At 32.1% G+C, this 13,203-nt stretch overlaps 1 protein-coding gene and 2 long non-coding RNA genes across 3 annotated transcripts; 1 reads left to right on the top strand and 2 right to left on the bottom strand.

Annotated features, from left to right (window-relative positions):
• Positions 1 to 357: 357 nt before the first annotated feature.
• On the bottom strand, positions 358 to 2,840 carry LOC107360900 (uncharacterized). The gene is made up of 3 exons (XR_016198988.1): positions 2,434 to 2,840; positions 1,672 to 1,938; positions 358 to 1,550 (listed from the first exon to the last, which is right to left on the bottom strand). It is a non-coding gene; the product is annotated as an uncharacterized LOC107360900 (long non-coding RNA).
• Positions 2,841 to 4,224: 1,384 nt separating this feature from the next.
• Positions 4,225 to 5,494, top strand: LOC107360287 (uncharacterized). The gene is made up of 3 exons (XR_001568272.3): positions 4,225 to 4,502; positions 4,610 to 4,667; positions 4,798 to 5,494. It is a non-coding gene; the product is annotated as an uncharacterized LOC107360287 (long non-coding RNA).
• A 3,180-nt stretch (positions 5,495 to 8,674) lies between these two features.
• Positions 8,675 to 13,172, bottom strand: Tsp (Thrombospondin). Its single transcript, XM_015927088.3, has 9 exons — positions 12,976 to 13,172; positions 12,454 to 12,884; positions 12,080 to 12,400; positions 11,948 to 12,005; positions 11,582 to 11,868; positions 11,258 to 11,497; positions 11,089 to 11,193; positions 10,555 to 10,662; positions 8,675 to 10,272 (listed from the first exon to the last, which is right to left on the bottom strand). Exons 1-9 carry the CDS (start codon positions 13,046 to 13,048, stop codon positions 8,824 to 8,826), a joined length of 3,072 nt encoding a protein of 1,023 aa, XP_015782574.2. The 5' UTR covers positions 13,049 to 13,172; the 3' UTR covers positions 8,675 to 8,823.
• Between the last annotated feature and the right edge of the window lie 31 nt (positions 13,173 to 13,203).

Here is a 13,203-nt window from a genome sequence, read left to right as displayed (position 1 = left end):
ATTATTAATCACTCTTTAATCCGAAAACATTCACATGAAAAAAAAAATAATTAAAACATTGAAGCTTTAATATTTGATAAGCAATCAGAAAATGTTTCAAGTGAAATCTGTTGCTTTGAAAAGCCTAATCTTTCAATGGAAACAATCCATCAATTGATTCACATTTTATACCAACAATATTTAGTTTTATTCAATATTAATCTTTTAATTTTTCCAATGGTTGATTAAATTGATTTTAAATGGATTGTGGACATTAATTATCCTGAATAATCAAGTCAAGTAATGAGCTAATTATTTTCAGTTCATTCAATTTGCGCGCTTTGTCTTTCATTCCTTATGTAATAATAGGTTCAATTGTAATTGACTTGAGTCATTTGCTGTTGTTTATTTCAAATTAAATTTTCAATTAACTTCTCAATCAAAAGTGTGACCTGATTTGCACTTTTACCTGATTAAAGTCATTACTGAGTTTATTTTTTTCATTTGTTTCAAAGGTAACAACGTTTTTTTATATATGAGACGCTGATTATATGATTAGTGATTGAGTTAGTTTGATTTTTTTCTGTACTTTACTCATAAACACCATCTAATTGTGACTGATTAGAAACAACGTCTTCTCATTCAATTCTTGGGATTGATTGAAGATGAGCAAGATTCAGTAGAAGTTCCTTTTATCTCTCTCTGAATCCTCATCATTTCCATTCTTCATTTGGTTTTTTTTGCATCCAACATTTGTGTAAATAAACCATTAGCTCGAATCAAGTTAATTTCAACTTTTTGTTCACCTTTTGTTTACAAGTTAACACATTTGATTTGACAAAATTTGGATCCAGCCTTAATCTGTGATTTAAGTGAAATCAGGTTTAACTTGAGTGGGTTCCGTCTTAATCTGGTTCATTGGCTTGATCTTGAAAGCTGTTTTTGATAACTGTTTGATGCTCCATGTTAAATATTGCAATAGCCAAATACAAAAATGAAAGCTAATTCTTAAATTATTTGCAAATGATTAATAATTTCCTGTCTGCTAATTAGCCTTTAAATTGCCTTCAAATTGTCAACTCGTTTGATGTTAATCAGTTAAACTGTTTAAGCCATTAGCCTCGTCAGCTGTCCAAAGGTCTGCAAATGATTCAAAGTAAACCAACAGCAAAAAATTCTGTAGATTTACCACATTTTCGCCTTTCAACAAGATTCTCATTGATTAAGTGTTGACGAATACATTAACCAATTGGTAAAATCATTTGAATGTAATACCAAAGACATGTTGAATTGATTAAGACTTGAATAAGACTTGAAAAGGAAGAGAGAAGTAGATGATGATGATGATGATGATGCTAAGACAGATTTAAATCAGAAGAGATCAAATGACATTTACAATTGATCTTCAATCGATCATATGAAAAGTCAAAGTTTTCCTTGAAGCAAATTTCAAGTCAAATCAGGACCAATTCATCGTAATGTACATCCCTTGACAATTTTTCAGCTTCAGTTTTTTTCCGTCTTCTGTATTCAAGTTTAACTCAAACAAGAATCAAAACCAATCCATGTAACTGAAATAGAGGGAAAAAACAAGTAAACAAAACGTCTAAAGTGACAAAACCAAGTCAAACCACAAATCTAATCCAAAATCTTATTCTCTCTGACATTCACTCAAATTTAAACTAATGTTACCAATCATTCGTTGATTCAACTGGTTCATGATATTCCAAAAAAACTCCAATCTTGATCATTTATAAAACCATTGTACATGAGCCAGAAGACAGAGAAGCTTGAATAATGGGTTATATTGGGTTTTATCGATTTATATCGGGTTAATTTCCATTCAGTTGGACAAGATTTCCATGTTGAGGTGCAAATTCCGAGTAATTATCTTTTCCAGCCTCCTTATAGTTACCAAAGTTGATCAAATGATTATTGATAATTATGATGGTGATTAGTCTGTTGATAATAAGTTTATAAAAATGAGTTAGATGGTTGAAGAAGCAAAAGTATTATACCCTGAAACAGAAACATTGGTTATTTGAAAATCAATCGGAATTGCACGGAAAATTAAGCTTGTGATGGATGAAGTAGAGTATAAGTGATTTCTTTCAAGAAACATGGTGGGTGGGTGAAGATAAGGGTGGATAAAAGAAAGGGAAAGAATGAGAAAAGATGAAGATAATGATGAAAAAGTTTTCGAGAAAGTCTAGTTGTTGTTTGTGTTGTTGCTCTGATTATTAAGTAAAAGTTGAGATTTTTAGTAGGGAAAAGCATCCTTTTTAGTTATATTTTGTTATTTATTTTTTTCTTCTTCATCCTCATCATCATCATCATCATATTTGGTCCTTTTTTGATGCTTGTGATATTTTCGATGATTTAGTTTATTTCATCTTGAAAAACTCCAAATGGTTATGATAAAAGTGATCGATGAGGATTAAATGTTAACTTAACTTGAGATCTTTTAGAGGATCCTTTTTTGTTAAGTAAAAAAAGATTGGTGATATTTAATATTTGTAAGGTTTACTTGATCCAAGGGATGTAACAATTTGCTGCTCTTTACAGATCCACATAATAAATGTACACATAAATAAACACGGAGATAGAACCGTAAATACACTGAAGATCCGTGCATAAGCAGGTAAATGTAGAGATGTAGATACACAAGACGCGTCTAGAGCCGATTAAAGGTTGATCTCAGCTTTTTGTCATCAGGTTTGATTGACCTGACACCGTAAGGTGATAACAAAGTGCACATAGGTGAAGGTCATAAAGAGTGTAAGTGTAAAAGAAAGGATACTTGGAATTAATAGAGTAGAAATAAATTGTCTAGAAAGTGAAAAGGCTTTATAATTTTTGATACAAAATTCAACAACAACAGCAAATCGTCTTGTAGTTACTGTTGCTTACCAATGTAGCGCATAAATTGGCGCGCTGATTGAATACAGATTAAATGTTGTTCATAGATGATTGATATCCTAGAAACTTTCCCTTTTCAAACATAATAGATGACTTACAATACAGATGGACTGCTTTTTAAACAGATAATTACTTTTAATTCATATTTAATCGATTTTACAATGAAAATATCGTCAAGAATAGGAACCTAATGTACCTAACAGTCTTCACCTTGTATCATATTTCTGATCAACCTGAATAACATCCATTACTAGATTTTTCCTAAGACTACTTTCATCACTATTATTGCCAGATTGTAATAGCTGAAAGGTTAACAAGTTGTGATTCAGGGACAATTCAGTTTGAACAATTATTTAGATTAAAATGTTTTCTCATCCAATCCTGATTTTTGATCTGATTTAGCTTTCGTTTTGATTTTGATGTTGACTGTGGAGTTAACTCTTGAAGCGACTTTTTTACTAATAATTATAACCTTTTTCACTGACATTATTTATTGTGTGATAACCTATCAACATTTAACACTTCTTGTATCTTATGACTCTTAACTATCAGTTAATTCAATCTATTCTGTTCAATTTGATTCAAGTTAATCATTCTTGCGTTTAAAAATAGACTGAAATAAGTGTAAGAAACACTTTTGAATGGATTTGTTCAGCATTTCTAGAGTAAAATTTACTCAAGCGAATCTATTTCCCACAATGAAGATGAAGGTGATGATTATGATGAGAGTAATAATAGTGAAGACTTTAAATAGCAGAATATCTTGACTTTGGTTCAAGACTGACCATTCAGATGTTAGTCAACGAAGACGGATTGAAATATTGGGTGGTGAACAGACTTGGCTGGTCATTTGAAACCACTTGAAGAGGACAGTTTTGTCAAATGAAATGGAGAAGAAAGAATGTCCAATATTTGTAATTTCTTTTGGATGTAATTATGTAAAATATGTATTTCTTGTAATGATTTTTGATAATTTTGTGAACATGCTGAGTGAAACATTTATTTCAGGATTGACCCTTGTATAGCTCAGTGACTTTAGGAACCCCCTGGTTAACCTTCCACACTAAGTTTGGTTAACTGAGTACAATATACAGAGTTACAGTAAATTACAAAAAATTTACATATTTTCACTTTATATTTATGCTAAACATTATCATTCTTTATTCTGTTTCATTTCGACTTTCAATTTTCATTATATCACCTTTAAACAGCTCCAACGTTTAGTTTGTTCAAGCCAGGAAGGATCAATAGGTTCCGTGTTCCAATCATATCCTCATTGAAGAGCCATGTTTGATCAGAATATATCAGAGGAACCTTGAATGAAAACAAGTCTAATAAATCAAAGCAATTTAATATTCATATTTATTCATCTTTTTATTGATGGTTAACAATATCTTTATGTAATGATTTGTAAAGAGCGCGATAAACCGTTCAATGGCGGTTAACAAGGGGTGAAACAAAACATTAAGATTCTCTTTTGGTTTGTGCAAGTAGTCGCTTTGTATTGTGGACATTATACTAATATTTGGAGTAAATTAAATATTTTAATTTGGTTTTGTGTTTAATTTACCTTTGTATAGCTTCAAGAATCAAATAATCTAAAGGTAAGTTTAGCGGTAAGACTTGGATAAAAGAAATGAAAAGGTTAAAAAAAGTGTTAATGCATATTAATGTATAGTCTGGTGTTTATCCTATTATTTTTACTCAACAGACAAGGATCATGAGGAAACAAAGAAAAGCATTGCTCAGAGGAAAATAACTATTCATAGGTAAGCTATTCAAAAATAATTTGCATAAGTGATTGATATCACATACCCAGAGACATTGAGTTTTTTTCATTTCACTAATTTTTGTCTTGTTTTCTTTCTTTTCTTTCTTACACATATCCCTATATCTTAGGAACACGTTTTTTCAATCACCATTTAACTTTTATAACTGGGTCAAATGATCGATCGCTCAAATGAAGTTAAAGTCAAGACAAGTTGGATCAATGGAAGTGCACCTCATGGTTAATCTCAAGTATTTTCAATGGAGTTAAGTTAAAGGCTATTAAACACCATTGCAAGCTATTTACACCATTCGGTGCAGTGTAAATAAAACACAAGACAACGCTGGATTGACCCTGTTTATTGTTATGCTACATTTTAAAGCCAATTTCAATGTAATGGTATTTCATGGTGGCGATAAATAATTTATCTGGTAATGAAAAACCGAAAGCAGTGTTCAAGTTAATTTCTGGACTCATAACGTTTAACATTGACCTGATAATATTTACATGTTACATGATGGATATACAAATACATGGATGAGCATATTGATTGATGTAATTTTCCTGACCTCTTGTATTTACTACTGGATGGGTGTACTTTGATACTTGACCAGAGGCTTTTTGTTGATAAATAATAGTCGGATAAACCTGTGAGTGATCTGATCTTACAAACAACAATCAGATCTTTTTCACGATGTTTCATGACTTACAGGTATAACAGGTTTTTATGATACACAATGGCAACGTAAAGGTCTGAATTGACTTACAACCGGAGTGCGTATTAATTTACTCATGGTATTAATAAATATAAAAGATTGACTTGTTGAACTTGAAGGAGCAAATGATTAATAACTTGGCCATCGGAAAAGTATCATTATGACCATTATATGGTTGTTAACAGAATGAAAAATGATTATTGGTTAAAGTGAGAAGATGATTTACACTTGACAAAGTATTTCATGGGATTCATCATCAATCAAACAATCAACTAAGTAGACAGTTAACTTATCAAGATAATTAAATGATCAAAGGATAAATAATGATTAGAAAACAATTTGATTGTTGATAAATTGATGACTTGTGTGAAACAAATTGCTGCTTCTGAGTTAAACCAAGAAAAAAAGGCAACACTTTCAAGGGAAAAGTATCTAATTACAGCTGGTCAACAGTTTTGATCTTAAACAATAGCTTGACTTGAGATTATTAAAGATTTGTAAAGTGAAAAGAGACAAAAAATCAAATTCAAATGTGTTAATAATTTGATTGAAGTTAATTTGTTTTTGATTAACTGTTTGATCATACAATTTTTTGCACCAACTTTTACCTCAACCCAAATCTATTGCTTTATTAGTATGTCAAATTCACACCAAATGGTTAATCATCAGCAATCTTGATCATCAAACTATATGGTTCAATAGACTTTAATTGAAATCCAAATTGGAATTAAATTGAAATAAAATTGTAATCCAAGGTAAGAAGAAGTGAAAAAAGGACGTAAAATTCAATCTCATCCAACCTAATATTTAACTGAATTAACCTGTAGCAGTGTATTATCAAAACAATTGAGTTTATCAGAATATAGATCAACTAATCCGATAATCAAATGAAAAAAGTTAAATCACAGTTCTTTGACATTAGATAATGAACAAACTTGATTAACTCACGGCGGACAATAAAAATAGTAGAGAAAGGTTAAAATGATTAAGCCTTTTTTATTTGTAAATCAACAGCCAACCTTACCAGTTAAGTGATTAAAAAATTGACAAATTACTTACAATTTGAACTGAATCAATTTGCAATCAACAATTGACAATTTTGGAACAAGAAAGGCTAAAAAAGGAGTCGAAACTTGGCCTGAAATGAAGGTAAACATTGAAAAGTAAAACCAATTTTTGGTCATTTTTCCTATTTCAGGCCTAACCGTTAAAGGCTGATTACAAGAGCAAGTAATTAACTCGTAATAATCAATAGATTATCCGATAGTTGGTTAACAATGGCAGTGAATAGGACAATGAAAAGATTGAGTCCAAAAGGATATTTCCTCTTCATTTTCATCTCAATCATCATCAGTTGAATTCATTTTTTTCCTCCTTACTCTTGTTATTTTCAATACTTTTCACCTTCATCATCACCATAATCATCTTCATGATGATGAACCAAATAATTTGCTCTTATATTATCTGTTTCTTAACTTTTCAGCAACAAGCAAAAAGACTCCCAATGATGATGAAAAAAAAGGTTTCCTTCTTTATCATCATCATCATCATCATCATCATCCATTCCTTTACCTTTTTTTGGATCGCCTTAATTGATGGTAAAAGGTAATCCATCAATTGAATGACAATCAAATAACACTGACAACATCATCATTATCATCTTGATCACCATCAACAACTACAACACAATCGTGCCTTCATTCAAACAGACCTCCGAGTTTCATCATTAACCTCACCTCCCAGTAGACTCTCCTTATTACCTTTGAATGATGATGATGATAACGATGATCAAAATCGTACTAATCAAGGCTCATTACTATTATTATTTCATTTGCATTTGATTCAATATATGAATAGATATCAGTTTCTCACTTTTACTTTACACTAAACCAAAAATGATATTCAGGCCTAACATCAAAGCCTCATTTGTTGACTGGCCAGATCAGCTTCCTTTAAGATTTGATAATAATTATGATGAATATTAGACTAAAATGATATTTCATTCAACAACAGTAAACTTATCATGTAACCTGAAGCATGGAGATTGGAAGATCGTGCGAAGATTACCTTTAACCATCTTTCTAGCTGACTGACCAAAACAAATAAAACATATCATCATTTCTGATCATGAAGAAGATGGAAGGAAAATGAAGAAAGAACAATTGTCTACAATGTAAGACTATTTGGACCATAGATTGTAAATAATGTTAATCATGTTTATCATGACTTGGCTCAGTGAATCTTCCATCCATGGGAATCAGTTTCACTTTGCTTTCTATATGATATTGCGCATCATTGAACCACCTCTGAGATCTTCTTTATCACCATCTCCTTATCGTCATCTTCATCTTCCTCCTACTCTCTGTCGTCATCATCGTCAGCATCATCTTCATCGCTTTCATCAACATCTTTTCCTTCTTTATCCTTTTCATTCTCAACTTAATGTTACCTTTCAATTGTACGGCAAAAAAAAACGACAACATCAAGAAGATCCTTTTTTTCCTCTTCCTTGCCTCTTTGCTTTCTTATTTTTCTTCTTCTTCTCAACATGATGATGATAATGATGATGATTGCTTTTAAGATACAATCATCATTTTCTATAGGTCTGTATTTATCCATGACAAATGTTGGATCTGTTCATAATCATAATCAGGGAACAATCGAACCTGACTTTACCCATTAAAAACGCATTTTTGTCAAATTGTTTTCATTTCAAAATTGACTAGCATTTCCTTGCTTGTATCACCCAATAGGTTATCGGATCATTTAACAGCTTTTTGTTTACCATTAGTTGTTGGTTAGTTTTGGTCATTAAAAGTAATTGTTGCACTATTTAGAGGTTAATTTATTGTTACAATCGTTTTCATTCACCTGACTCTTGTTTTTAAGGCCTTTAATCAGTATCTTCATTAAGTACCTTAATCTACTTGAATTGTATTGTCTTTCAAAGTTACAGCTACTTTAAAAGTCAATGTGATTTTTACACATGGTTTATAAGATTGATCATCTTGAATAATTTAACTTAATCATTGTGTTCTTTTGACTCTTACTCATTACACTAATTTGAAGTTGATTAATGTACAATTTTTATTAAAACAAAGATTAACTTTATTCCCGTGATTACAATCTAACCTTAAATTGAACTCAAGTCTTTAGGGTCTAATCTCTCAGCATTAAAGTCAGGTTAATATTTTTAGTTAACAATTACATGGTTAACTAGAACAGAAGTGAAGCTTGAAACACGAAATAACATCAATTGACTGTCAACATCTTAATCATTAGGAAAAATTAATTTCATTATGGAATAGTAATAATATTTTTAATAACACAGTTAAAGGGCCAATAAAAGATACAATGTAAATTGTTAATAACACCATCTAATAATAACTTTTGCATGGTTTGAATTTAATTTCACTATTAATAAGAGTTTATAGTCATGAATTACATTGGGATTAAATTTGATTCCTCATCATCATCATCATCGTCGTCGTCGGCGTCATTGTTGTTATTAATATTATCAGTTGACCAAACTCTACCACCGATCATCTTCATATCAGTTGGTTTGGTGAGATCGACAGAGACCATGTCTTTTGTCCTTTTAGGCAGTTGATTGTAAACCATTAAGGGGACTTGATCATTGCACCGATAAACCAAATCTGACCAAATTATTTTTTCTTGGGAGAAACAAAAAACACCTAATCGACCTCCTTTCAAACTGTCATCAAATAAATTTCCTGAATCTGCGACTAGTAAGTCTCCTTCATAAATCCTCAATCTGATGAGGCCAATTTTAGGTCGATGAATGAGAGACCATCGATAAGCTGTTTGCTCTTTCCAACCAACATTTCGCGGATCTTTCCACAATAAAGTTACCTGATTGGTGGTATTGCCAGTGTGCCACAATGAGTTTCGGAGTATTTTACCAGGACCAGTCGAGGAATGAACTAGTTTCAATTGGATTCCCGGTGAGGCAACAGCTCGGAAAGGCGTTGGTCTCCAATAAGTTTGAGCTGATTTTTTCCACATGACGGTATAAAAATTACGATTATCTTGGTAGCTAAAAATAAAGCCAATGTAATCGTCGTCAATGTTGGCCTCAACAAACATGGTTCCTTCAAAGTCTACTCCAGCAAATGCATGGTAGCCCACAGCTAAACCTGGATCAGAGTTGAGAGTTTGAACAATTTCAGCTCCTTGAGAATAAACAACCCAATGAGGATCAATCTGTGAATCACCTTCTGGATCTAATGGAATTGTTGCAAAAGATCGAAAATCTGTGACATAGATAAATTTGTTGTCTGGACAAACATCATCTGAATCAGGTATACCATCGCCGTCAGTGTCATTACGACAAGCATCCCCAACACCTGATCCTGGTATTGAATCACGTTGATCAGGATTGTACACTAATGGACAATTGTCTAATGAATTAGGCAATCCATCACCATCAATATCATTGTCACATATGTCCCCTAAACCATCCCTATCAGTGTCTAATTGGTCAGCATTTGAGATGGTTCTACAATTGTCTCGATTATCTTGAATCCCATCGGAGTCAATGTCTGATGTTGATTCACATGCATTACCAACCAGATCTCTATCATCATCTGATTGATCAGGATTGTGTAGATTAGGGCAGTTATCGCATGCATCACCATGACCATCACCGTCTCTATCTGATTGATCTGGGTTATGGACTGTTGGACAGTTATCAGCTAATCCAGTTATACCATCATTGTCAATATCATCGTCACAAACGTCACCCAATCCATCTAAATCTGAATCAAGTTGATTAGGATTTGATGCTGCTGGACAATTGTCACAAACGTCGCCGAAACTATCATTATCCAAATCTTTTTGATCTGGATTACCTTTAAGTGGACAATTATCCTTGAGGACAAAAAATGAATTTAAACATAAACAAGTTTCTCAATTGAAAACTCACACTTCAATTGTAAAGCCAGTCAATAGTAATTAATTCAACTTTAATTTGTGAGCTAAATATTAAATTAATAATAATTATATATTAGAGTCTAAATAAAACTGATTAAAAGAGCATAAATTATGGTAAAAAAGTTGAATTTAAAAACCAAATTGTATGTAAAAAAAACTTGAACTGGCTTGAATTGATAAAAAAACATCAAACGGTTAGATTAAATTTAGTCAACTTACAAGTTTGTTAATTACTCCGTCATTATCAGCATCTCCATCACATATATCACCTTTACCATCTGAATCGGCATCTTCTTGTCCATTATTAGGTATCAAAGGACAGTTATCCTGAAAAATTAATGAGAAAAAAAAACAATTTTTGTTACAGTCGTTACTCTCATATCACTATCCTAAATGTTTCATTGTCATAGTTACTAGCGCGACAGCTTTTTTTGCAAGATTTTCACGAAATTGAATTTAAATTATCAAAGTTTGGTTAATTTGATTATTAATCAAGGCCAAACTTAGTTAAAAAATCACAAAATGAATTAAGAATTGACATTTTGATAATAACGACTGCATTAAAAAAATCAAAACAACTGATATCTATTAAAATATCAACTAGTATCAGTATCTATCGGATTGGATAAAATAATAGATTCATTACTCATGGTTTTAACCAAAGAGTAAACTCTTTGGTTTTAACGCTAATCAATAAAATCTTAATTTTTCATAAACAGTATAATGGTCAATGATTAAGGTTAAAGAAGTTACCTGTTTACACCTTGTTGATTCACAAGGAAGCTTAATATCGGGCCAGCCATCCATGTCAGTATCGATACCGCAGTTATGACCATCTCCAGCCCATCCTGGTTCACACTGTTTCCATTTTAATTATGATAAATTACTTGATGATATTACCGTTTATCAGGCAATCACTTACCCTGCAAGAATATTTAGCCTCTGATCTGACTTTGTAACAAAAGGCATTTGAATGGCACGATGTAACTCCATCAGGACAAGTTTTTATGGACTCTGGAAAACAGCCTACAGACTGATTACCCTTAAAGCCTGGTAAACACTCGCCACAAATAACGCGATTTGCGGTCAAATAAATACAACGGGAATTAGGCTTACAGCCTCCATTTGAACCATTTTCACAAGGATTTACTATTGAACAGATCTAACGTGGTATAACGTGGTTGTGGTAATTACAATTTATAATAAATCATATTTGATTTACTAATCTTCATGTGAGTCTAATTACCTGTTTATTTTTGCGAGCAAAATCAATTCCAACCCCTTTAGCTGGATAACCTGGACGACCATTTGGACAAGGCCCACAAACATAGCCTGGCAATTGATTAGTACAATCAACACCAATTGCACAAGGACTGGCCAAAGCACACTCATCAATATCCTCACATTCAACACCATTGCCAGTAAAACCAGCAGGACAAGGACCACATTGGTAACCTCGAGGTGAGCTTGGCAAATCATTACAGTTAACTCCTGGGAAACAAGGATTATCCTTACAAGACCTTTTCTTGTCATCTAAAGTGTTAATTGTGTATTGATAAAATTTGTCAAAATAAGTTCACTCATCAATCAAGCTTTTGACTTTAAATTTTACCTGAACGACAAAGTGCACATTGCTCTAGACGTTGCCTTAAAGCTTTAGTTTCTTGAGTCTGTACAACGAAAGTTATTTACAATAGACGAGATTGAATAATAAGCAAAAAATTGGCTTTTATGTTTGATTTACCTGTTGATCAATGGATACAATTGCATCTTTTACAGTTTTATCCAATTGAATCAGAGTTTTGGTTAAAATGGCAAGGCCTCGATTGAAGGATGTCGTTGCTGTTGTTGATGTTGTAGCTGAAGATGAAGCTAATCTACATGTTGATGAACCTGATTCAATTGTCAAATCATCTGACCCGAAACAAGGTAATTTGGTTGAAGGAAGGCTCCGAGCAACAACATAGTAAGGTGATGCAGAAGCAGTTGGACAAGATTCACGATCCAAGACAGTAAATAGATCAATTCCTTTGTCAACTACAACTCTAACCTTTATCTCCTTCTCCTGAGTAAATCAACAATTAATACAAATAATTTGAAACTAAAAAAGCAACTTACCAAAGTGATTTGATTTTCCCCTGGAACAATATTATCAAATGGATTGATATTCAGTTCAATAAATCCAAAAGATTGACAGTCAACAAAGACCCAAGCCTTTAGTTTATCCTGATCCTTGTAACCTCTAGTTTCCAGTTGATCAAAGTAAATCAAAACCAATCTATGGTTTGATGTTCGATTAACAATTGGAACCGACAATTTCCAAGCATGTTGACTAATTGTTGGATAACCGGGACTCTTAATCGTTATCTTGAAGCTTGAATTGGCACGATCCAAACTAAAATCAATTACTTGTTCACCGTTTTGTAGTTGAAACAGATTTTGATTTTCAACCGATTTCAACTTCCATGCTGCAGGAGATCTAACATTTTTCAATGAGATTGAAAAATTATCTCTTGTATTGAATATCTTTTCAAATTGCTTTAAAAGATCTATTAATAAGAACCGTAATTGTAATCATTGAGATCATTGAAAAACATTAAACTCAGGACATTAATAGAAACTTGATTGGGATAAACTTACTTTCATCTTTAACTAATGTTGCCTTTACTAAGGTTGATGCAAGTAAAATTTTGAACAGTATTAAGATAATCATGATATAATTCACATTGAATGAGACAAATTGAATAATAAACAATTTTCAATTCACATTCCAATTTGAATGAGTGGCCTGACAAGTTAATTATTTTACCAGACCGAGTCATAATTAATCGTCAACTCTGTGAGTGGCAAAAAAACCCTTTCAAACAT

This window comes from Tetranychus urticae, chromosome 2, assembly GCF_039701765.1.
Source record: "Tetranychus urticae isolate SD_2017Ah chromosome 2, NJAU_TeUrti_SD_1.0, whole genome shotgun sequence".
Classification (NCBI taxonomy): domain Eukaryota; kingdom Metazoa; phylum Arthropoda; class Arachnida; order Trombidiformes; family Tetranychidae; genus Tetranychus; species Tetranychus urticae.
Note: the sequence above shows the minus strand (reverse complement) of the source record. Positions and strands in the feature narration are given on the sequence as shown.